Source organism: Asterias amurensis, chromosome 21 (assembly GCF_032118995.1).
Source record: "Asterias amurensis chromosome 21, ASM3211899v1".
In the NCBI taxonomy this organism is placed as follows: domain Eukaryota; kingdom Metazoa; phylum Echinodermata; class Asteroidea; order Forcipulatida; family Asteriidae; genus Asterias; species Asterias amurensis.
The window spans coordinates 9,772,241-9,799,170 of NC_092668.1; the positions used below are offsets into that span (position 1 = coordinate 9,772,241).

The 26,930-nt window shown below is 37.5% G+C and overlaps 2 protein-coding genes across 5 annotated transcripts in view; one reads left to right on the plus strand and one right to left on the minus strand.

Annotated features, from left to right (window-relative positions):
• Positions 1-181: 181 nt before the first annotated feature.
• On the minus strand, positions 182-24,807 carry LOC139952973 (SH2 domain-containing protein 4B-like). Of its 2 annotated transcripts, none has more exons than XM_071952324.1 (9): positions 24,661-24,807; positions 20,210-20,478; positions 18,983-19,139; positions 17,517-18,024; positions 16,222-16,384; positions 10,621-10,786; positions 8,532-8,671; positions 7,044-7,276; positions 182-6,199 (listed from the first exon to the last, which is right to left on the minus strand). In XM_071952324.1, exons 2-9 carry the CDS (start codon positions 20,385-20,387, stop codon positions 6,098-6,100), a joined length of 1,647 nt encoding a protein of 548 aa, XP_071808425.1. In that variant the 5' UTR covers positions 20,388-20,478; positions 24,661-24,807; the 3' UTR covers positions 182-6,097. The 2 variants fall into 2 exon arrangements, with proteins under 2 accessions (XP_071808425.1, XP_071808424.1); XM_071952323.1 differs by having other exon boundaries at positions 24,430-24,807.
• Positions 24,808-26,713: 1,906 nt separating this feature from the next.
• Positions 26,714-26,930, plus strand: part of LOC139953001 (RUN and FYVE domain-containing protein 2-like) — a 56,460-nt gene continuing 56,243 nt past the window's right edge. For all 3 annotated transcript variants that reach the window (XM_071952378.1, XM_071952382.1, XM_071952381.1), the window contains exon 1: positions 26,714-26,901. In XM_071952378.1, coding sequence (XP_071808479.1) covers positions 26,715-26,901 — 187 coding nt within the window. In that variant the 5' untranslated portion in view covers position 26,714. The remainder of the gene's footprint in view (positions 26,902-26,930) is intronic.

The window sequence follows — 26,930 nt, forward strand, 5'->3', positions numbered from 1 at the left end:
TAATATCAAAGTTCACCGAGTACTGCACCTATTAGAAGGACACTATAAATCTCATTCAAATGTACTTTTCATAATATCATTAGAATAGAATAAGGCACATAACATAATGGGCACATTTGGGTCAATCTGAGAAGAAATATGTGGAAGTAAAGGATCACAATACTCTCAATGGAGTTTGTTCAACATCAATATCTGGGCCCAATTTGATTGCGCTGCTTAATGGTGAGAAAATTTTCATGCTAAACATAGCAGAAATATTTGTTAAACGCATTTCACAGGTCAGGAAGGAATTTAAATGGCCAGATTGCCTATTACTAGGACTTTGCATTGTTGCGTCATTCATTTTCATACAGTAAAGCACCAGACGGCTAGCATGCCTTTTTGTGTGCTAATAGTTAGCAGCATTAAGAAATTTGGAAACTCTCGCAGCACAAAATCGGCGGTTAGGCAGATCTATGAAATTAGGTCCTGGTTGCTACCGTTCCAAAGAGAGAGAGAGAGAAATCCCAACATAAGACAAAGAAGACTGAATCCTATGTTAAGAAATGCAGCTTTTCTACCTTGTCAAAGTTTACACAAATACAATGCAAGAGTGTTGTTAAATGTCTCATTTGAAACTAATTCTGAACACTATCGGTAAATGTAAAAACTCTCTAGGTATGAACCAGTACTGGTTTTTGTATAAGTCTAATTCTTTATATGTTAACAAAGAAAGCACCAGGAAATCCTTCTTCACAGTGACATAGTTTTATCAAATCATGTATTTCATTGATTTGAAATAATAAGGATAAAGGAAACAGATAACAATCTCTACAAGGTTGAAACTTAGCACAGGTTCAAGTACCGGTAAATGAAATGCCCATAAAGAATTTCATTTGAAAACTCAGTGCTACACGTAACACAAGCCAGAATGCCACCCATCACTACCTGCATCCAGAACAATAGAATCTGTTTATGAGCAGCACCGATAATAACCAATAACTCCCTGTCACAACACTTCATGAACCTTTCAAATGTATCCCAAAAAGCTGTTTTGTTTGGGTGTACACACACAAGTTTATCAAAGCCTAATAGTGTTGTAGTATTGCCCGCCATTACTCAAAAAGGCTCATTTCCTTAACCAAAAATAAAAAATCTTGAGGTTTTGTTTATTTTAAGTTTATACTTTTATCTTCAAGCAAACTTGATTTCTTGATACTGATTGGTCGATCCATGGCAATAGCAGTGTGATCTTTCACCGTATTGCACGGTCCATATCGCACCTCAAGTATTGCATAGTTCTAAATCTGTGTACTGCTCTTTTTTAAGCCAGGCATCAAGTTTGCTTGATAAATTTGTTATAAAAAGCACGCTCATGAAACACGGAAAAATGTAGCACGGCCTTCCGCCTCTTTTGGTATGGGATGCAGAGGCGCTTTATTTTCCCGTATTCCACTCACGCTGGTGATATCTCAATTGTTGTATAGGCACTTACATGTATGATAAGGTACATTAGGCTGCCATGACCAAAACCTGTTGGTATAGTGGTTCTATAAAGACAAATTTGGTACATAATTGTAAACAAGTTTTTGAATTAAAATTGGCGACAAAACTCTTCCTTGATAACGCAAGAAAAAGAAAAAATTGCAAACGAAAAATTTAACTTAAATTTTAAAATTGTATGATATGTACATGTAGTACATAAAGTAACTCTTGGAAGAATCGGTGGATTGGTATTTACCTGAGGACGGTTAAAAGAAAAAAATAAGGAATCAGAAATGAAGCTAAAATACTACCCTGGACAAAATATAGTTTGAACCATACTTTGATTTGAGATACAGGATAAAAACTCGCACAGATAAAAAAATTAAAAAAATTATGGTGAAAAAAACAAACATATTCCCACAATGAAGTGATGTGCAAAATTCAATAAAAAATATTGTCAAAGTAACAGTTTAGAGTATCAGTTGAGTTAAAACAAAGTTGTAGCTTTAAACAATAAACATTGTGCTCCACAGAAAGATAGTTAACTTAGAATCCTCCATCACAATTTATGAATGAAAGATTACTTTTAAGATTCAGTAGAGTATGGAACCCCAATTGACAAGTACAGTAAATGTTGACCAATCAGTCGACATCATTGTTATGTAGAATTTGAAACTTTGCATGGTGGGAGTATAATCTGGGCCCAATTTCATAGAGCTGCTAAGCACAAAAATTTGCTAAGCATAACATTTCTTCCCTGATAAAAACAGGATTACCAGCCAAATTTCCATTTGTTACATAGTCCTTGTAACTGGTATTCAGATTTTGTTTGCTTATCCTGAAAATCACATGGAAATTTGGTTGGTAAACCTGTTTTTATCAAATAAGAAATTTCATGCTAAGCAAATGTTTGTGCTTAGCAGCTCAATGAAATTGGGCCCAGGTGAGGTTTGTAAATCTCTATTGACTATAGTGGTTCTGAGATAAACTGGTTGTTGGCAACTGAATAATACTTTCTAAAGACGATCAGAGCATACTGCTTGAAACATTGAGTTGTCAACCAGAACCATCACTACTCAAAAATAACTTTTTCAACCACTGGTTCTTCTCGTTAGAACAACCACTAATCAAAAGAGATTTAAATGTTGTGCTACCACAAAAAAAACCTCATCTGATCATTGTTATGGCAATACAAACAAAGATAGAGCTACACAATTAAAGGATTTGGGGTAGTTTTTGTATTTCGAAACACAACGTCCACAGATTTACTACAGTTTAAAGATAATGATAGTATAAAGCTAGTCTTAAAATATTTCTTACTGAGGTGCTGTAGTTTTTGAGAAATGAGTAAAACAATGTCACAAAAATACGTTTCACATGCAAAAATAGATTTTGTCTCCTGAGATGAAAATTATTTTTGTGACTTGTTTTACTCATTTCTCAAAATCTATAGCACCTCAGTAAGAAATATTCCAAGGAAAGCTTTCTAAAACCATCATTATCTTCAAACCTTGTAAGTTTAATGTAAATCTGCGAACATTATGTTTTGCGTCATGCGAAAAAAGTATCCAGACCCTTTAACTCCTTCGGTACATTTACCGATATACTTTAGTTTGTTAACTTCTTGACATTAAATTCTATTTAATATAAAACCCTTTGATATCCTGCCCTGACATATTTAACATGTATTCACAGTAAACCTTCTTGAGTTCCCGTTTCATAAAAATTACCACAACATCTTGTTGAGCTTTGGTATTTAATATCAACTTAACTATCCTTAAACCATATCACTGCAATGTTGCTTTTAAACCAGTTACATGCAAAATAAGAGGTTATTCAATCTAACAGTAAATGGTATACCCATTTGATACTTACCAACTATTTTGTATAAATCACTCACTCTTCTGCTAGTGTTAATACATTGCTAGAACTGTTAATTAGTACTACAAATACCTAATCGATATCAGAAATAAGTTTACCTTTTTTGCTTAATACTCATAGATTATTATTGATATATTTTATATAGTTAATAGTTACTGTACAAAAAAGTGTTGTTTAATGTCTGTCTGTTTCCAAACAACACACTGTAATATTCTACTCATCAAATTGAAACAGATTTCTCTTCAGGGTATAACATAACAAGTTGAAGGTAGTGGACACTATTGGTAATTACTCAAAATAATTACTAGCATAAAACCTTACTTGGTTAAGAGTTATGAGAAGAGGTTGGTGGTGTAAAACATTGTGAAAACAGCTCCCTCTGAAGTGGAGTAGTTTTTGAGAAAGAAGTAACTTTCCACGAATTTGATTTCAAGACCTCAAGTTTAGGTCTCGAAATCAAGCATCTGAAAGCACACAACTTGTGTGACAAGGGTGTTTTTTTCTTTCATAGTAATCTTACAACTCCGACGACCAATCAAGGTTTGTTATTTTATGCATATGTTGAGATACACCAAGTGAGAAGACTGTTCAATGACAATTACCAATAGTGTCCACTGTCTTTAATGATAGACACTCAGAATATAAAAATCAGAAGACCGAAAATCTGAAACTCCCTTTCCAGGAATTGGCATACATGTAGTTTGATCTCAGCTAGATAAATCTGTACATGGGATTTGAGGCATTGCATGGTGAGGTATCAATGTATATTTGGTTTGCGGTACCATGTGTAAATCTACTTGCCAAGTAGAGTTTGTTCTTTAGAGAACTGTCTCTCTATATATTCTACTACCACAGAGTAGATTTTCAGAATTCTTACAGATAAATCCGAAATGTTTAAATTCGTCCTCATGGTCATGTTTTGAAATACAAAAATCATTAATAATCTTGCAGATTAATAATTTTAACCTCGAGAATCAATCGATTTAATCTTGTGGATAAATCATTTTAATCTGTAGGTAAAATGTTTGAGATTTAATTTTGCTTGCGTGATGATTGCAATAACAACAACACTTTAATTGGTACCATTTTGAATTAAAAAACTAATTTAAACTAACAAGTGAAAAGCACCTTTTGATTCTCTGGCAATGTAACAGCAGACTATATGGGCAAAAATAGTCAAAACGTTTTTCTGTTTTACATTAATTTTTTGATAAAATCAAATTGTCTTCATTGTGGCAAATGAACATAAACATCATCTACTAATGTAGTAACACTGCACTCTCTAATACAACAACATCCATCTATAACATAAATATACACTGGTAGCAAAATTAAACATTTGTGTCTGAGCTGTTAAAATAAAAGTAAGTGCAAGCTACATGTAAAGGAAATGAAAAAAATATAGTACATGTACTAATGAATAAATATATGTATTGAGTTGTACGGGAATATAAAGTATTGAACATAGTACTATAAACAAATCCTAATGGGACTTGTGCATCTATAATGATATTTATCTTCAAGTACGCGCTAATCCTCCAATCAGATTCGCAGAATGGAGTGGTGATAAAAACCTATATTGCACGGCTAATATCACTACCATGCGTCTTGTGTGTTCTATGTCACGCGCCAAGTTTGCTTGAAGATAAATACGTTATCACACGCGCGCTCGTGGAAATACGGAAAATATAGCGCTTCTGCGTCCCATATCCAACTCGGCCTTCGGCCTCGTTGGATATGGGACGCAGAAGCGCTATATTTTTCCGTATTCCACTCGCGCTTGTGTGATAACTTATAATGGATGTGAGTTAAGTGCCTTCAGAACTATACACGCGATATCTAAAATAAATTTCCAAGTTATGTGCTGAATGTCATCATTCTTGCAGGACTCTTAAAGGCCAGTCACAACACAGCGATAAACAAAGACGATAACGATCACGTTAACAAGGCACGCCCTCCATTGGTTAAATAAGCACGAGCGTATTCTCTGTGGAGCAATTCAACCAATAGAATGCATTCTCTTTGCGTCGTGATCGTTATCGTTTTTGTTGTTGCAAAATAACAATGTTGGGTGGACAGTTTCTATGTATATTTTGCAAGTTTTTATGAAAACAAATCAAGATACCATGATTTATGTTGGAGTTATATAAAACATACAATGGATGCATTTCTTTGAACTCTTTGTTTCAATTTCACTCAGCGGGAACATTCTAATTCTCTCATCATGATTGTATTCTGCTACAATACTTTCATATGCATCCAATAGTTGTATAATAACTTCTTTAAGGCAAGCAAAAATGACTGTTGAAAACTTATCAAGATGCATGCTTGTATGCTTAATGAGGTGAACATGGCAAACGTGTCATGCCAGCATGATGACATTAAGCCAGGCAAATCACAAACTTGTGGCAAAGTATTGTAAAATTAACTTTATTATAATCAAGGCAAATGGTACAGTAAAGACACTTTTGTTATATAAAAGTAATTAAATTAATTGGTATTTCATTGAATGTGGACACTGACGACCGGGTTGCACAATACAGGCATAATGTGTCACCTGCAAAGTTCAGAATACTCTGTAATTACAATTACTTCTGATACTTATGCTTTCTTTGGATGACACAAATAATACGATGTACTGAAATCTCATCAAGACCAATGTAGGACTGTTTTTCAAGTAAAATATAAAGTAGCACATTATTACAACAAACTTACGCATACCAGATGCATCCTATAATTTGGTTGCGTCATCTCATGCTTTATCTTCAAAGAGTTCTTTGTAATCTGGGATAGGTCCTTCCTGTCCGACTGGGTCTTTTAGAACCTCCCTGCCACGCTCTGAAACTGGTATGACCTACAAAGAAAAACAAATCAAATAATTCAGATTATCAAATTGTTTCAGTTAAAAAAAAAATGTCTGGCACGGGGTGCCTTCCGGTTATGCCATGCTTTATGCTATCGGTTTTAAAATGTGTAGTGGTTTTTTAACGCATTGTGTTAAAAACTCATGTGCACGTTTGATTTAATCTCTCAGATCAATCGTACTGCAGTACCAATCTAAGCGTTTGAGCATTGTTCTGTTATCTGCTTTTAAAATTGACATTAATTGTTTTCCTGGGTTGGGCTTCACAAAGAGTTAAGACTAGTCTTATCTTGAGCTAGGACAGGTTACTCATCCTATCTTAAGACTAGCCATACCTTTTTTGTATCTCCTAGGACTAGTCCTAAGTTAGGACAATTAAGTCCCAACTCTTTGAGAAATCGACCCCTGACAACTTACCTTAACTACGTTTGGGAACAAATAAAATTTGACTTGACTTTTTTTAAAACCTTGCTACAACCAAACTGATTTGTCTAAGATTTAGTTTACACTAGTCTGATATCCATTGCTTTTTTACCGTTTTGCGCTATTTTCCACCATTATATATAGCTAACACCTTCCCAGAGCATTTGCAAAACTTAACGCATTCCACTTTGAAAACATACTCATAGTTTACATTTTGTTTGCATTGTTAGCCTGAGTGGAATACACCCAAGGCCTTAGGTCAACAGCATCCTCCTGTTTATTCCCCATACTTGACTTGTGAGTGTAGAGGACAAGTTAAAGTCTTCACAAAGTCTATAACCAACATTTAGTACACATATTGAATGATGATAGTTTTCCACATAGCCCTAGATAGATCAAGAGATGACCATACCTTGTGATATGTAATGAGATCTCCAAGTCTATTATGGACGGAGTGTTGCTTGGATGGGTCTGCACCAAAAAACTGATAGGTACTCCCAGAGGCGTCAATCAAGAAATGTTTGATTGCTTCTACATCTCGGTAGGATAGTACATAACCCCAGACCTTCTCACTGACACGAACCAGGAAAGATCCAGGCTTCTTTCCCTCTAAGATTTCTTCAGCTTTCTGGCGAGGGATAATACCTGCAAGGGTAAAGATTGAAGAGTCATATTAGATTTGCTAATAAAGAAATGCATATGACACTCACTGGGGTGGATTTCACAAAGAGAAAAGACTAGTCTTATCTCGAGTTAGAAAAAGTTACATGTCATAACTCCTCCTAACTTAGGACTAGCTAAACATTTTTAATATCGCCAACTCTCTTTATGAAATCGACCCCTGGACATGCAGGCCTAATACTTCACGGAGGCAATAAAGGCGATTGCCTCAGCCTCTTGGTGCCCTGCACAATGTTGTATTTACAATTTCCTCATAGGGTGTGCTTTACCAATGAGAAAATGGCCTTGGTGCCCTGTCCTTTTAAATGGAGCACACAGGCCTGATCATGCATTTCTGCCTCGGCTGCCTGACTGGTGAGAAACTTCCAAATAGACCGAACTTGAACTTGTCCTAGGGGGACCTCGTCTACCTTTCCCATTGATTGGTGACCAGTTGTAGAGCTGCTTAGAGATTCGCTTTGTTCCCACTCTTTGGAGGTTACCAAACCACTGCAGTATGCATTTTCTTATGATGCTTGAGAGTGGAGTGTGACATGTTATGTCCATGCATTGTGCAGGATCTTTCTTTGGCATCTCAAATCAAAGGGCATCTAGCCTGGCCTCATCTCTTTCTGTCAGACTCCAACACTTGGCATTTTTTAGAATTAGAATACAGGGGGTCAACATAGACCCTCAACATTTCTCCTAAACAGTACTTTTGCAAATGTACAGACATGAGAGAAATTGTACACATTTATCTGGTTATAGAGCTTGAGAAATTGACTAAAGCCCTAATACTTACCTACATGTATACATATTTAAGTCCGGCATGCACTACCTTTTTTTAGTACAAACCTATTTTAACGATTTCAGTTTTCTAAAGACCCATTGCACAACGCGCAGCGCGCATACATGTGCTTCGAGTCCTGTCCGCCATTTTGGGGTCAAAACATGGACAAAAAGGATGGTACACGTTGTTTACAAACGCATTGGTGCGTAAACACGTGTACCATTCTTTTGTGCATGTTTTGACCCCAAAATGGCTGACAGGAGACGTGCGTGTATTCGGGCTGCGCATTATGCAATGGGTCTATTCTATAGACAGTTATTTGAATATCAGTACCGTATTCTTATCAGTACAAAATATCAGGAAGACTCGCTGTCCAAAGTCATCTGAAATTAACACCCCCCACGCACATAAAATTAAAATATAATCTACATGACAGATTTGAGTTCATACCATGGAACCACTTGCATGGCTTCTTGCCATTGAAGTCCACACGGATCCCTGCTTGTTTTGGTTCTTGGTTTTCTCTATACCAGCATATAACATCATCTTTAGATACAGGTTGGGATGGTCTCGGCATTCCACTGGCTGGCCTGTGAAGTAAAACGACAAACAAAAAGCACTCGTAAACTTTCAAGTGATTGAACAGTATGGTACAGAATGAAAATCCTTTAAAATAGACCATTACACAAAGCAATCAGTGAAAACCAGAGTCTTCACTTGGTAAAGGAACGGTGCGTTAATCCGGAGGGCTTTGGTTCAGTCCTGCTCCAGTCAATTTTGTTTTGTTCAAAACCCATTCCATTTGAATATTGATTGCAAAAGTTTGCCGGCGCTGGAAGAGAGATGGTGTCATGATCTTTATCCTTTTCCAAACTTGTATATGTAGCAGCCAGATTTTAAAAATAATTGTCCGAATTCAACCTGTTTGAGCTATTTTAGCCACAATGTAGGGTCTTATCTCTGCAACCAATAGTCTGTGGAATTGTCTTTTGTGCCCCAAACTATGGAACATTGTTTTGCGTTTACCCAAGGATATTTTATGTGCATCAATTGTGGTCATACAGTCATTAACTGTCCGCTACTTTGCTTAATAGTTTTGCTGCTGTGTTGTCAGGTATCACTAACCACGATTACGATACAACCTGGGAAAATGCAGCGGAGGGATCAGCTTTAGGGGATGTGACTTTTATTTCTAGTGTCAAATAACTTTTGGGATAAAGACCCTGGACACTATTGGTAATTAATCAATTAGCATAAAACCTTACCTGGTAACAAGTAATGGGGAGAGGTTGATGGTATAAAACATTGTGAGAAACGGCTCCCTCTGAAGTAATGTAGTTTTTGAGAAAGAAGTAATTTTCCACGAATTTGATTTCGAGACCTCAGATTTAGAATTTGAGGTCTCGAAATCAAGCATCTGAAAGCACACAACCTCGTGTGACAAGGGTATTTTTTCTTTCATTATTATCTCGCAACTTTGACGACCGATTGAGCTCAAATTTTCACAGGTTTGTTCTTTTATGCATATGTTGAGACACACAAAGTGAGAAGACTGGTCTTTGACAATTACCAATAGTGTCCAGTGTCTTTAAGTGAAGAAATCCATAATGACTGCAAGTTTAGAAACAATTATTTTGTTAAAAGACTTATGAGATTACCTCATCAAGAAGAAATGTCATCAACAAACAACACCTTTACAATGATGACGTCACAACTTTCAAACAAGTTTTTTTTTTTAACAAACAAAATTCCATTTAAATAAACTGCTGTAGCTTCCTTTAAATAGACCTTCAAACTTTCACATTGTTGGTAAATTTACACCCATTTCAGAAAGGCCTGCAAGAGTCACCCCTAAAAAAATAGATCAGGAGGGACTCTAGGTAGACCTAAATGAATTTTGGTTTCAGACATTTAACACTAACATTTACATTGGCTGGACTCTTGAAAAGATCAACATCTGAAAACAAGGCGCTCCAAGCGGTTTCAGACGTCAAACTTTTCATGTATTTATTTCAGAATTTGGTTTGGCGCGACTCTGGAGCGGCTGTCTGAAACGGTTGTTACTCTTTGCAAGTGCTAGTAAGGTATACTTCCACAAAGTTTAGAAACAAATGTTTTGGATGTGAAACTTTTTATACAGGCATTTAGTTCAGAAATTTGGTTCGGCGTAACTCTGGATCGCTTGTCTGAAACGGTTGTTACTCTTTGCAAGTGCTAGTAAGGTATATTACCACAAAGTTTAGAAACAAATGTTTTGGATGTGAAACTTTTTATACAGGTACTTAGTTCAGAAATTTGGTTCGGCGTAACTCTGGATCGCTTGTCTGAAACGGTTGTTACTCTTTGCAAGTGCTAGTAAGGTATACTACCACAAAGTTTAGAAACAAATGTTTCGGATGTGAATCTTTTTATACAGGTACTTAGTTCAGAATTTGGTTTGGCGTAACTCTTGAGCGCTTGTCTGAAACGGTAGTTACTCTTTACTAGTGCTAGTAAGGTATACTACCACAAAGTTTAGAAACAAAAATAAGAGAACTACCTGATAGGAGGAGGTTGCTGTTGACTGTCTCCCTTCATTCCTTCATTGTAGATTTCATCTAATGTTAGGTTCTCAAAGTTACCGCTGAGTCTAGATCGACGGACTTCTTCTCTAGCCCAGCGAGCTCTCTGTCTCCGCTCATTGTCAGCATTCTTTGATCTGCGTACTGAATACAAACAAGACAGAATTTAAAAGATCTATTAAATTTGCATCAGGGATAAAGAATATAATTTTTTGGTTTTACCCATGTACATCGATGTGTGTTGGCACCGTATACTTGGTACTTTCTTGGGTTCTGTGACAAAATATCACAGACATATTAATACTTTGGTGTGATTCCAACCCACAACCCTGCAATCCTAGAGCAGTGTCTTACCCCAAAAAACACTGAGACTGCCCGGTAGCTAGAGGCAGTTTGAATCCAATGGTTTAGCAGTGGGTTCCGCAATATTTGAATAGATGTTAAATTAGCATCTGCATTAAATAATAGCCAGTAGTAAGTTATCATTGATGGTTCACTATAAGAAAATATTCAAATGTAAATTATATCAAACACCCAATAGTTTAAAGTTTGCATTTTGTTGTGAACTTGTACAGTGTTCGTCAGTTCTCATATATGTGAATATATTATCCTATAAATAATCACTCAGTTTTCCAGCCAGCAGTAGTTTAGACTCTTGTCTAGTACATGAAGCGACTTAAATAGAAAAAAATTGTCGTTTATTCATTGTAAAAAAGTATAAATGTATGGGTAACCTTTGGACCTATTATAGGGTAACAGCCCAAATCAACGTATCAGAACAAATGACCCATGCTGTCACATCTGCAGTTTACTGCTGACTCACTTTCAATCTCAACCAAACAGTCAAAACTAAAGTCAACCTAAATATCAGAGGGAACAATTGGTCTGCAGAAGTTGACCTCTTTTGGTATGTGTTAAATCTATACACACGTTTGTAGTTCCTTGTTGCGCTAGTCATTCCATTAATTCCTTACATGAAATACATATTTGTACTTCACAGATTTGTCCATGAAGGTGTGACCTTAAAGGCACTGGACATGTTTGGTGATTGTTAAAGACCAGTATTCTCATTTATATGTATATGCATAAAATAACAAGTAGAAAAATTAAGACTCACTTGGTATTCGAAGCTGCAAGTGAACAGTGAAAAAAAAAAACCACCATTGTTGCACAAATTTGTATGCTTTCATGCTTTGACAGGCCTGAAGTCTTTTAATATTTGAGTGAAAAATTACCTCTTTCTCAAAACCTATGTTACTTGGAGGGAACCATAGTTCTCCATTGCCTTTAAGCATACAGTAGACCTACATCGTACATACATATTATATGAATGATGATTTAGATTCAATAGAATGCCAATAATATAAAGAATGATGCTGTAAGTGTGATGTGTGATACACTGTAAGCATGAATGAATCAAAGGTATGTGTTATTGGGGACAGGTAATATCGCACATTATAAATAACACAAAAAAAACAGCCTTTATGTAAATAAACAGTATACTATCTGATAGAGAAATTAACAAACAAGTTCATGTAGGAACAAAGAAATAGAACCCGGAGAATGCTGAGCTCAGTCGCCATCTTTGCTACTGTGGGCGTCGGTAACGATACCGAGCGATACACATGTACATGTATGGCAAAATGATCATCGCGCGTGACACCCACGTGTGGTAAAATTACCATCACATGACACGTATGGCAAAATTACAAGATGGCAATGCACATAAACTGTTCTAGTGTTTTCATTGGTCAATGTTGCGTCTACTGTATGGCAAAATATCTTGCCATACATGCGTTTAAAAAAAAGACTTACGCGCTTCCATGAGAATGGTCTCACAACCAAACATCACACTTAATGACACACTCAGCCTTCTCCGAGACTTATATTTCTAATCTCTGAGTCTTATTTCTATGTGTAAGACAAAGAAACAATTAACTTTTGTTGATTTACATATATGTGTACTTTAAAACTTTTCATCCAAAACACAAACTGAAAATATTCCAACAAACAAAGTTTTTAGAATTATTTTTCCTATTCTTGAAAATTAATTAACCGATTCAACACACTTTGATTCCCGTTAATAAATACCTTTTCGGTCAAAAACATCAACATTTTTGGTCAAAAAGTAAAATAAATGCAAAAATTATAACTGTTCAATGGTTTCTTTCAACACAACACCCCTCCAGCTATGAAATGTTAAGGCCCTCGGGTAAACAACTCCTGCTAAGAAGATTGCTGTGCACATCGCATATCGCTAATGTGGCACAACTGTCTCGGACGTTGCTCTCGACCAATAGGAATGAAGAAACTGTCTTATAAGCACAGGTGCAAGCTCGCTTGTCACGCCCATGTTTCAACACTTTTGACTGGTGTTATATCATCCGTTCAAACAACCCCTCGTGATGCCCTCTCGACCAATCAGAATGGATAAACTGTCTTAGGTATTTACGAATTGTCAATACAACTAGTTGAAGAAGTGAAATTAACAAATACATGAAATAATGCATTTCCCATGTAGTGCAATACACATCACAGAAACCCAGCTACATACATGTACACCTTGAATTATCTTTTACAACTCAATAACTTGGAAAGAATTGTTGTCATCGTATGACAAGGAAATGTATGACCAGCATACTAAAATAAACATTTATGTTGGCAAATGACCTGGCATGGGTTGAGGGACTAGGCTGCTAAAGACATTATCTATATATATATAACAACCAATGCATGCTACATGATGTACAAATTCTCCTATTTGATGTGACATTAGAGTGCTCTTGTAATGCTGTCATTGCTTTTGCTGTCTTTGTCATCCCCTTGGTTCTATTCCTTGGTATATCATTCACCTTCAAAAGCTATTCCCAAGAAAGTTTACCATGCTTGGGAATATTAGGGTCAATATGTAAGTTATCTTCCAGAATTATCAATATCCACCCCACAGACTATGCCTATATTACGTATTAGTTTGGACGACAATTCAGAAGTATTTGAAAACTTAAAAGCTCCCAAGATCAAATTACTGTAAAATGTTTTACAGTAATTCTGAAACCAAAATCTTTGCCGTAACTTTAATTGAATAAACAAATCCCCACAATATCAGCATTAACTTTTTGTACATGCTGTATTTTTTACTTTGGGGTTGAATAAAAAAATAATTGACTACAGCCCAATTTGAACCAACGACCTTAAGCTGAAAAAGTGGGTCACGCACTGTGTAAAATGCCTTCTTAAATCCTTACGTGTCAATTTAAATAAATGTCAAAAACTTGGGTTTTCCTCGCAAAAAAAACAGAAAATATCAACAACTTCGTGTGACAAGGGTGTTTATTCTTTCATTATTTATCTCGCAACTTCGAAGACCAATTGAGCTCAAACTTTCACAGGTTTGTTATTTCATGCATATGATGAGATACAGCAAGTGAGAAAACTGGTCTTTGACAATTACCAATAGTGTCCACTGTCTTTAAAAAGGGCCTACTATTAATTTCAGCCAATGCATTATGTAGATGTCATTGTTTTCAGAGAGGTCTTTCTGCCAGTCTTAACCACAATCGTATCATTTGGTCAAGTTACCCTTTCCTTTTCCTGTATTCAACTAACTCACTTTCCAGAAATGTACAACACTGTATACAGGCTGGAAGTACAAAAATGAACAACCTACACTTAACCTTTGTCATGTCCTACTTGTTCTTGCATATTTTTCACTTTAACACACTATACACACAAATTGTGTGTACATTTTTGTTCAAGTTCATAAAGCTAGGCCTTAATGACTACATGTAGTATGGACTACAGCCATGAAAGCGTTGAAGTCATTAAATGTACCGGTAGTATTTGTTAAAGCCATTGGACCCCTTTCGGTTCAGAAAAAAAAAAAAAAGTTCACAGATTTACAAATAATTTACAGGGTTTACAGAAGGTAATGGTGAAAGACTTCTCTTGAAATATTATTCCATGAAATGCTTTACTTTTTGAGAAAACAGCAAAACAATATAAATTCTCGTTAACGAGAATTACGGATTTATTTTAAACACATGTCATGACACGGCGAAGTGCGCGGAAACAAGGGTGGGTTTTTCCGTTGTTTTCTCCCGACTCCGATGACCGATTGAGCCTAAATTTTCACAGGTTTGTTATTTGATATATTTAGTTGTGGTACACAAAGTGTGGGCCTTGGACAACACTGTTTACCGAAAGGGTCCAATGGCTTTAAGCTTAGACCCTTAAATGTACACTTAACATACACATTAAAGGGAAGGTACACAATACATTTGGTAAACACTCATACAATTAATGACAATAAAAATCTAACTAAGTACAGCAGCTTTCGATAGAATAAAGCATTTTGATCATTCCACTTTGAATGAAGTAATGTGGTTAAATGGACAAAATCTGGAAGCGTCACTGATACTAATGCTTCTAGATAGTGTTTTCCAACTACAAATTATGCTTCCTGCGTGAACATAATCGTTTTGGATTTCGTGCTACATCTCAAAAATGCGACCACTATTTGAAATGATATATTCACAGGTTAGTTTTATCGTATACGATAAAACATCCTCACATTTAATATACTTGTAGGATTAATTCAATTAAATGGTTCCAAAAACCAAAAGTATACTTTCCCTTTAAAAAATGTACATGCATGGCAATGTTTATTGTTGCAGACATGTGGCTGTTTCAATAAAGAGTAAAAACACTGTTGATAATGATCCTTACATATAGTTCATAAATCCAACACACATGTACAATAACTGTCTTAAACCCATTTAGCACAATTGAGGCAAACTCTAACTCAATGATACAATGTGTATTTGTAAACACTGTTTATAAGGAAGTGAGTTCAACCATGTCAACAAGGGTCCATTGTGCTGCCATCCATAACTCTAACCCCACACAATACCAACAATCAAACAGTGCACATACAGTACAAGGAAATAGTCATACATCCTACTTCATTGTACATGTCCTAGGGTCCACACTTACTAGATCACACATAATGTCATCCCAAACTGAATAGGGGGAAATTTCAAATTGAGGAAATTGAAACAGCTTGTACATTACTGTAAATAACTATTTCTATTTGATGGAGTGTTCTGGCCGAGTGGATAGAGCTAGCACCGAACTCAATCTCTGGTGTTTCTGTTCAGCAGAGAGGACGTTCGAATCCTGGCCGTGACACTTGTGTTCTTAAGCAAGACACTTAACTATTATTGCTTCTCTCCACCCAGGGGTAAATGGGTACCTGTTAGGGCAGAGTTTGTTCTTGTGATTGATTAGCCTTGATTGCACAACATATTTGGCAGCACAGACTGTATATACTCCCCAGGGAGCTGAGATGGTTTAAGGAATGACTTAAGGCCCAGTGACCAGGGGTATTAATGTGGAAGCGCTTTGAAACATGGTGTATACCAGCGAGAAGTGGCAAAAGACAGCCCGAGTTGGGCTTCAATTACATACAGTTCAAATGTACCAATAACATTCAAAAAGCTGTTAATAAATGCTAGTTTGAAACCCAACCAAAAATCTTGCATTGAAACCCAACAGAAAAAAAAGGATTGTTAAATACTTACATTGAACCTTCCAGAATTCCTCAATATTTGCTCGATCCGTCTCGGCCATCTTCATCTTATTCTCATCAGTTTTCTTCAAGACAACGTACAACTCTTCAGCTCGGTGTTTCTCCTCTTCCTTCAACTTCTTATCTCTCTCCTCCTTTGCTTTAATGTCTTTCTCCTTCATATGGTGATCAATGCATAGACAATAATACAATCTGTTAACAAGCTAATTAATTGCTGAATTATTATTGAAAGTTTTGTCAAAATACCTTTAGATCACCTCAGACTGATGAGGAATTATGTGGCATAAACACCCCCCCCCCCCCTGATAGACAACTTTACAGGCTCTGGAATTACAGGTCTGGAATTTCACATTTCCATGGCCTCTGTTGCCCTGGTCTTGACCTTAGTGCCCATTCAAAAGTTTCACAGAGACTTTTCAAGATGAATATGGCCTTGCCCTCTCAAAGAGGAAATTTCCAGGCCTGACCTGATCAATTATTCAAATTTGATCTAACTTTATTTTGAACATGAACTTTCTACATATTAGTTTGAAGCTTGCTCAGTTATCAATAGTGAATTAAATGAGGCTGTTCAATTTTTTTGTGAGGAGGGTGATGGATTGTTTTGGAGAAAAAAGGAGATATTCAGTCACTTTTTTAATAATAAATGTTAGTTATTAAGCACTACTTATATAGCACTCACAGCTGTCACTCAGTGACGCTCATGGCGTTTCATTTTTCTGTATTTTTCCTGCAAGGTATTTAGAGCTGTATATTTTAAAGTATGAGACCTATTCCTTACCATAGCATCATGTAATGGTTTATAAGGTAATTTACCACAATATGCAGCCGATCAATCCAGGACCACCTGGGTGAACCCCCTTCTCTTTACTACAAGTGTACATGGTTCTTTTACATGCTATACACAAAACAAAAGACAATACGACTTAATGTTCCATCCGACGGCCACAGAAATAATGGATTTATAAGTGTCATGAGCGGTACTCGAACCCACACTCTGCTAATCATAAACACCAGAGCTTGAGTTCAGTGCTCTTATCCGCTCTGCCATGACACACCGCCCCAGGCTGTGCCCTTTTCATAAAGGAATCATCGAAATATAAAGTGAAATCATCTGCATTTTTGGTGCAGATCTTAAATTGTCAAAACTTGTGGACAATTCCTTATTGTTTAAAGTTACATTGAATTTTGAATTCACATCATGAAGAAAATTAATAATCTTCAGCACAGCATACCTATGTATGAGTCAGGTTAAACTTCAAATCATCCCACTGCTATTGAACTCACCCGCTGTTTTTTCAGTCTCTCTGCTTTATGTAAAAGCTCCAGTTCAATCTGTTCTTTCTTCTTTTTCTCTTCTTCTAAGCGTTCCTTCTTCTTCCTTGCTGCTTCCATTGACGCCTTGAGAGCTTCTTGCTCAGCTTTCCTCTTCGCAAGCTCCTTCTGTCTCTCTACTTCCAGCAACCTCTTCTGCTCAACTTCTTTCCGTCGTCTCTCTTCTTCATCAGCGAGACGTTTCTTTTCTTCTGCGGCAGCTTTTTGCCATTTGGCTTTCATCTCTTGAAGTTTCTGTTCTTCTTCCTCAGCCTTCTTCTTTCTCTCTTGCTCCTCAGCCTGCTCCTTGGCGAGCCGCTCTTTCAGTGCTTTCTCTGCAGCTTCCTTTTCCCTGAGGATGCGTTCTTCTTCTAACCTGGCACTCTCTAGTACAGCTTTCTCAGCAGCAAGTCTTGCCTGTTCCTCCCTTAGAATGCGCTCCTCTTCTGCACGTTTCTTGCGCCCCTCCTCTTCCTTTGCCCTAAGAAGGTTTAAGAAAGCAACACCAAACTCCGTGAGGCAATACTTGGTATTGGTTTTATTTTTGTCTTGATATTGTTGCTATCACTGTTATGAACATCATCCTTGAGGACACACAAGCTAAAATATAGTTATTGGCCTTCCGTTTCGACCCTGGCAGAGTCTCAAAACTTCAGGCAGTAACGCTTCTAAGATTGTGAATTCCTATTAATAATAAATAATAATAATAAGACTTGTAATGCGCACATATCCACCCTCCTGGGTGTTCAAGGCGCAGTAAAACAAAAAAACAAACAAAAACAAAACACAACACAAAGAAAAGCAGACAGACACAACAAAATTAGTCATTGAAAACCTGTGACATAACATAAGTTTTGAGAAGAGACTTGAATTTTGCGGTACAAAGACAAGATCAAAGATGAAGAGGTAGAGAGTTCAAGATGTGTGGCGCGGCTGAAGAAAAAGACCTGTCACCCCATATTAGGGATTATTCTTCCTGCATCATGGACATACTTCACTCTGGATTTGTAGCAACATCTCAGAAACGTGACCAGATGCTACTTCCATTGTACAAATCTACATTTAGATAGGATTCTACAAATTTAACAAATCCCAAAAACAAAGATAATTACTATAAATTTCACAAGTTGATTGTACTGCTGACTTCACTACAAGTTTTTAAAAGATGAACTGTTCCAAACACACTAGGCCTAATATTTTCAATCAGACATCTTCCTTTTCTGTATGAAGTGTTGGTACAGAAAACAAAAGTGACCTGCGTTTTGTAGAGGAGGACTTATTTCATTGTAAGAAAAAAATACAGCATGTTCTGTTTACCAGGCAGCCTTCTAAAAACGCCTAAATTCAGACAAAAAGTCTAAAATTGTTCATCCCAATGTATGTTCTAACCATCCTTAGCATAAGAATTTAAGAATGTTTTAAGACATTGAAGTCATTACCTCTTGGCCTCTGCTTCTTGATGAGCAAGCTGATTGGCTTTTAGTTGTCTTTCTTTGACCAAGATGTCTTCAATTTGTTTATCACTGTCATGGTCTCCCATCACCCACACCCACTCCTTGCTGTCCCTGCCTAACAGCCACTCTACTGTCTTGCCACCTACGCACAACCAAGCAAATCAAAACAGGCAAAGTTCAAGTAACATTGTGGGCAAATACTTCAAACCCTTTATTGATTTCGAGACCTAAAGTTCTAAACCTGAGGTCTCGAAATCAAACTCATGGAAAATAACTTTTTTCCTGAAAACTACTCCATTTCAGATGGAGCCTAATCTCACAATGTTTTATACTACCAACCTCTCCCATTACTCGTTACCAAGTAAGGTTTTATGCAAAGCAATATTTTGAGTATAAATAATGAGTAATTACCATATAAGTGTCCGCTGCCTTCATTATAACCGTTTTAGTCTTACTTCCAGCAGACAGCCTCCCCAACTACATCCCTTATCATGTATGAAATGTTTTTACTAAATGCTGGCATTGCCCACAGATCCGTCTCACAAGGAAATCTATCCCACTGCCAAAATCCAGTTCAGGTAAACATCAAGTTTCTGCTCGTCGGGCCAACCTGTTCCTCCTACACTTAAGAATCCCTTGCCCCCTACTGAAGCTACTGAAGTTTTAGGACACAGTACTAAAATTTGAGATATTAATAGGTGGGGCATGTGGAGCTTTCCCTGGTTGGTCAAAACTTTAAATATAATTTGTCATTATTCTACCAGGGTTTAATCCAAAAAAACTTGGCCTTTACCTGAATTTGGCTGTTATCTTTGTTTCTGTTCTCAGTCATTTTCTTTTCACAAACACTAGGGCCTGTTTTAAAATAAGGGAATAAAAGGGTAGCGGGGAGTTCTTAAAGGGCCTTTTAAAACCGGCAGGGTCGTGGTAGTGTCATAAAGGCCCATTCATTGCCTTTCTGGTTAAAAGGCGTAATACATTTTTTATGACTGGGTTTTCAGACATTGCTTCGTGCGCATAGTGGTCTTGGTGCAAGACGTTTCTTTCACACACAGCGCGGCAAACTCACAAACAGCACCTGCATCGCCCGTACTGAGAAACGTCTTGCACCAAACTGTTTGAGGTATTTATGAATGTTTGTTTAAAGTTGCTGGGCACCTGGAAAACAATGTTTTGCTGAGAGGTCTCCCCAGGGTTTAATAAGAAACTGACCTTTCTTCTTCTTTTTCTTGGTTTTCTTCATTTTCTTCTCATACTCCTCCTCATTGATCTTCCATTTTCTGATCTGCTCCTCTCGCATCTTACAAAAGAGGATTTCCTTCTGCTCATCCGAGAGTTCAGCAAGGATCTCTGGATCAATATACATGTCTCTAAGGATTTGTTGCAACATCTTGATGGTTGTTTTTACTTCCTCAGTAATGAACACAATGAAGTTTAATACAATGAAGCATCATCAAGTACATCTACAGTACATGTGGCATCTGTAAAATAAACAAGAAAAGACTATTGCAGACAGCAAAATATTGGCGTATAATGTATTAAAACCTGTGTGTGGGTGAACTATTTTATTGGCCTTTTGTATTGAACATTCAACGCATTGCCTAGACCAATTTAGGAAAAAATTGCCACACAGCAATGTCATGCCAGTTTTGAGCTGGATTTGTGTGCATATTAAAATAAGAGTACATGTAGAAGTTTACACCCAAGGACATCCATGCATGACTACTCTGATAAAACGATACTTAAATTAATGAGTTCTCCTGCACTATTGCAGGTACTGAGGTACTGATCGTGTATACAGTCATGTACCATAGTCTCTGGCATACATGAAAGCTCTTGTGGTCTCAGATTTAAAGGGCCCTCTCCCAGTCAGATTATAAGTAGGCCCTAAGTCTGTTCTCAGTCTCAGCCTTGGTCTCAGACTTAAGAACCTTTAAAAGGGTATTATGGGTATGGGTACTTTATGTTACACGTCCTCACAAAGTTTGAAGATACTGACAGCAGAAAGCTTCCCTCAAAATATTAATTGCTGAGGTGCTGTAATTTTTTATATGAGTAAAACAAGATGTTTGCTGTGACTATACAATGTAATCTCGATTCCTGTATGCACTATCAAGATTCAACATGCTTTCATTAAAATGTCAGTAACAGTGTTGTTCTTAGTGTTACACATTCGTGTTTGTAATCACTAATTTGCAATAACCCAGGAATTAGAACCCTATAGGCCTAAATAATGTATTTTAGTGTGTTGTGTCAGAGTACCTATTGTTCCATGTCTGGCCTTTTTTTTTTTGCTGGGTTGCTGTAGTTGTTGAGAAATGAGTAAAACGATGTACAGTGCTGCATATGACTGCATGGATGCACATCAAGATTCAACATGCTTTTTTATTAAAATGTCAATTTAAAACAGTGTCAAGTCCCTACTGTTAGTATGTGTATTCATCCATGTTGATAAGCACCAATTGCAATCTATGCATGAATTAAAACCCTATATAAATACTGTACATTTGTTTAGCACGTTGTGTCAGAGTATGGTCATGTTCCATGTTTGTTTGTCCCTTTGTTTGCACTTTTTTTTTTTAGTGTTGGAGTGTTTGATTCATGCTCAGGAAAACAGCCCAATTGTATCCTGCTAATTTCTATTTTGATTGAATTTTTTTTTCCTTTTTTTTTTTCATAGAAGAAAATGAACTGGAAATAAGAAATAAACAAATAATGTAAGTTTGTATTGTAAGCAAACAATATAAACCTTGACAGCAAACAATCTTAGAAGCTCTCAATTGACTACAGCATTCCGAACACTGGTGAGTGCAGGTGACCTTTGCAACAGAATTAAGAGAAAATCCAATTAACATTTGCTGTCATCAATACAATAGGTCTTTAATGTACTTAAGTGACTTAATTACTTGACGCATCATACTGGACTGTAGTCATCAACATTAGTAGTAATTATGGAGTTATTGGTGTCTGAGGTTGGATAGAACAAACATTGTTATGTTTGGGATATGACTTATTATTTCAGATCAAACAATAAACCACACGGGAAAATGACTGGGTAAATTATAAATGATTTGGGATTGAACAACAACCCAAAAATAATATGTAGTTAAAGCACAGAGTAACATTGCTTAAATTACATTGGTGATTGAAGGTTACCAGTACCAAAACCCATGGCACTCCTTCCTCCACGACTATTTTATTAAAGTCACCTGGAAGTGGTATTTTGTGAAAATAAAGCTTTTGTTACTAATTTATTATGTGTTTTGATGAGTGGAATGTGGATAAACAGTTAACTAAGGTTCTAAAAAATTAGTTCTTACAACATCTTATTTACATATTTAAGAGTAGGCCCCGACCCGAGAGGGCGCTGTTTGTGACGCAAGGTTTTAGCCAGGATTAGGTAAAAGGGTGTCCAAATTTGCTGGAAATTTTAAAACTGGGTGTCCAAATTGTTCACTTACAATAAATTTACATGTAAATGACAGATGAAACAGGGTGTCCAAATTAACAACAGGGCGTCCAAAAGACACCCAGACACCCCTCTGGCTAACACTATGTTGTGACGTCAATCGAGGCACGATATTTGAAGAGAAAATGCTGCACAGCGCTGAAAAAGACGTCGGACCAACCACTAGGCACTATTGCTCTTGTGAGTCTGACCAGCCATGCAGACTGACTGCATCTCAGCAATAAACTTGGTCGCGATGCCGGCAAAATGCAAGAATTTTTATTTTTGAAATGTACCAACTCACAACTTGGACCTGCCTGTACTTTGCACGTGTGTTTACACTACACATCAAGGCAAAGTCTGCCTCGATTGACGTCACAAAAGGGGTAGGCGGAGTCAACCCCAAACAACTTTATCTATTTTTTTAAACATATCAATCGTGACAAACAATTACTCAAAAAATGGTTTTATTGTTACTAAACATACCGTGACACTCTAACATTTGAAAAAAAGAGTTCTATTTCCAGGTGACTTTAATGACACAACATTATACAGTGAACACAAAAAACCACCATAATGAAGCCCCATTACAAGTGCCAAAACACTGGGCTGCTCAGTCCACTTCTTGGCCCTACATCCACAACCAGGGACTGCCATGACGTTATGAAAGAGAGCTCATTGTGCCAGTTGAGGTTTTCAATCAGCTTGTTCTTGTGATCATGAAACTTATCGACCGATTGATACTGTACTTACAAGTACTTGTAGATCACCCAACTGCTGGACTTTGTTAGGAAAAACATCACAAATTCTGAAAGTAGATTTTTGTTCGTCTTTGTAATCCAACTTGCTCCCTTCAGAAATAATGTTTTCATGTTTTCATAATAATTCAGCGCACCGAATACAATCAACTTTACGGCTGTTTAGTGAAATCATTTAGTTTACATCCGTGAGACACGGCAGTGGGATTGTGTGTTGCATGATTGTTGCCGTATTGTAAACGTTTTCACAAAACAGACCCTGTAATCTTAAATGTAATTTGGTCCCAAATTTTAGCAGCAGGATAGCTGTTAAGGGAACCAGACAAAGTACGGTTATCAAACCCAAATAATATTGCTTGGGACTGGTGCTTAATCCTGGAGTAATAATAGCGTTGAAAAGCAATGTTTTGACCTAAATGCAACTTATGGGACTTCTCAAAAAAGCAAGTTGAAATTTCATTAAGATTTGAAAAAGATTCACTCCCAAAAAGTAATTGATTTCCCCCAAAATGTGTGGTTGTACCTCATCATCTCATGAGCATGTGAATTTCAACATGAAGTTAGTTAGCATTCATGATTCAATCATAAGTTCTAGAATTAAGCCGATCGAAAACCATGACAGTGGGCACATAGACCATATTGACATGGATTGAATTACATTCATTGGTGCTAGTAGTATTAGTTGGGTCAAGGCTCAACGAACAAGCAGGTCAAGCAATAGGCACCAACCCAATCAATTGGGATAAATTGTCAATTTTATGGGGCTAGCCTGGTTTATTTAAAACAATATGCTAAAATAGAACCAGCAACCCGGGCGCTGTCTCATTTGGGATAATCTTCCGCACGTCGCCACCAATTTATCCGCCGTTAATTAACTCCAAAACCACTGATTTTTTTTTAAACCGATCCCCTATAAAAAATACTTTTTCCAAATTACTCATCCTAGCCCAATCGATTGAAAACATCCTCAGGTGCAAAAAAAAAAAAAAGGCCGGAAGTTGGTGGCGAGGTCGTAAAATGTTTCCCTCAACTGTACCACAGATGTCAAATCTTTGAAAAGGAAGTTCAACTTCAAGATAGTCATTTATTGGGCAACCTAACAAAAAAGAAAACCAGTCATGACAGTTCCAACCCCTCCCCGTCCATGCCGTCTCTCAACTCAACATCATTTACCCAAAACCCTGATCATACAATTTGACTTTAATATAATAAGACAAACCACTTACCAAGCTGCAACTCTGCTTCTGAAGCGCAATGAGCGACGCGATAAAATATCCGAGCCTGCTATATAATATCCGTACTGTACAGAACTCAACAATGCAGTGTTGTGACCACTTCCGGGTTTACAAAAGCACCAGCGGCAAAAAGCCAGCTCGCGCCTGCCTGCATGAGCAGCAACAACAATGAACAAACAAGATAGAAATACCTAAAAGAACGAAATAGTTGTCTTTGCTCACATGATTTGCACTGATTATAAGTAATCTTGAGAAGTTACTCAGCTTGGCACCAAAATACAGACACTGTCCATGCTCAGAATGAAAAGATATGCTCTCTTTCCAGAGAGTAGTTTTTCCGATTGTTGAAAAAAGTACCGTGTATTTTGCACAGAGTATCACCGGTCTTGTACCCATCGAAGCTATACTATAATACCCAATGTACAAATAAGTCTGGTGCGCATGGTTTGTGTATAAAAATAGTGCTAAAAAAAGTTGTACGCTCGTCCAATGAAGTTTGTTTGTCGTTTATGCGTCCTTAGCCCCGCCCCACCTAAAAATGTTGTTTTATTTGCATAAATCATAAGAAGAGTGGTTTGGTAACTGTAATTGTTCAGTCTACTATTTGAGTTTATGTTGGTGACATGAAAGGAAATAAAGTAAGGTTTTGTCCGGATTTACTAAAGTATTTACTTCTCACGGTTTAATGGGTATATTAATTAGGCATAGCCTTTGTGACCCCATATCCTATATTTTCCTCCTTCCAGTGAGTATCCAGTTTTGCTATTCTGTTTAGAGTCAGTCGGGGGATATTCGGGCGGCTGAGGTGCTCTATGGTTTTAGCTTTATTAGTCTACGGTCTACACAGCCTTGATCAAGGCTACTCCCCCTTGAAAGAGTGGAAGGGACGTGTACCCCACCCCACCCCATTTTCGAAGGGTGGGGGATACAGTAGCAATGTTTTCCCCGTGTCGTTTGACCACCTTTATTATGAAAATCGTGTTTTGCACTGAGGAACTGTGGAGCACTGGAAACAAACAGCTCATTGTTCTGTTTCGTTTGCCATTTGGCCGCTAAATGGCCTAAAGATTGCACCACAGAGCACCTAAAAATACAAAATTTTCCCGGGCCCTTTAGCGGGCCCGGACCCATGCCGTAAAGGGTTTACACTCACGTACTCACTATTTGACAGTATTTTCCCCTAAAACTTGGTTCATAGATCCGCACTTGAAGATGCTGTCAACCCAAAAGGTTTTACTGCTGCTCACATTTTACAGATGTTCTGTTCCGTTCTGTATGCCTCTTATTGGCCTAAGTTGCACCACAGAGCATCTAGAATGCAAAATTTTCCCGGGCCCTTAAGCGGGCCCGGACACATGCCATAAAGGTTTCGCACTCGTGAGCTCACTCTTCGACAGGTTTACCCCCTAAAACTTGGTTCATAGGTCCGCACTTGAAGATGCTGTCAACCCAAAAGGTTCTATACTGCTGCTCACATTTTACAGATGTTCTGTTCCATTCTGACAGATTTGCCCCATAAAACTTGCGTCTTTAGGTCTGGTGATGATAGGGATGAAACGCCGTCTGAGCATTAGAATGCAGAAACAATTGAGAATTGAGTTGCTTTTTAGGTACAATAACCATGATAGCGAGAAAAGGTGCATCATAGCTTGAAATAGGCATTAAACTCCAACATCTGAGAGGGGGGAACATCACCCCTCAGATTCACTAGATTGCACCAGAGAGTATCTACGGGCTAAACACAATTCCGGGGCCCTAAAGCGGGCCCCGGACCCCACGCCGTAAATGTTATGTCCCCCCCCCCACACTTCACAGACGGATTGACGCCCCTGTGTCTGATGTTCTGAAATAAACACCTTTTTGTATTTGGGGGGTGGGGGGGGGGGTACTTGGCCCTTTCAGTGAGCACATACATCAACAAAAAGTAATTGTTATTTGCCGAGAAAATCTGGCGTCAGTGAGTGTAAAAACATCTTGCGGGTAAATGAAACTCCTCTCCAGATTTAAAATTGGAGGGGATGGGGGCGGGCGCCCGACGGGGTCTTTTTCTATGGTTGGGAGACAGGTGCCCCACCCAAAAATTTTATCCCACTAGTGATAACAAAATTTATCAGTGTACACGATAAACGAAAGGAGACTACCATGTGATGTTTTAGTTTTGCCACAAACTATGATTGATGATAACCACACATGAGCCGACCCTGTGACCCGTTAGGTTATCCAACGTGCAACAGCGCCACCCTTTGTTTGTCAATACTTGAAAACAAAGATTCAAGATGGCGGCTCCCACAGCACTGCGAGCAGGAATACCTTCACCAAATTCTGCTGCAGATAAAGATGGTATCGTCTTTACGGGTAAACGCAAAGGTGCAAAGGATTCTAAAAATGCTCCAGCACGGCGTGGTATATTTGATCGTGGTGGAAGTGGTCATGGAGATGTCAAAAAGACGGTCAGAAGAGCAGGTGGGTGGTCAATAAATATCATGTCCCAT

What these genes read in the sequence shown, in the direction of transcription:
- LOC139952973 (XM_071952324.1), bottom strand. Translation starts at nt 20,387, where the DNA reads ATGTTGCAACAAATCCTTAGAGACATGTATATTGATCCAGAGATCCTT. An exon ending in AGAGACTGAAAAAACAGCGG is followed by an intron (nt 16,385 to 17,516) that starts GTGAGTTCAATA and finishes CACCATATGAAG; the next exon opens with GAGAAAGACATTAAAGCAAA. An exon ending in GGAATTCTGGAAGGTTCAAT is followed by an intron (nt 10,787 to 16,221) that starts GTAAGTATTTAA and finishes GTTTGTATTCAG; the next exon opens with TACGCAGATCAAAGAATGCT.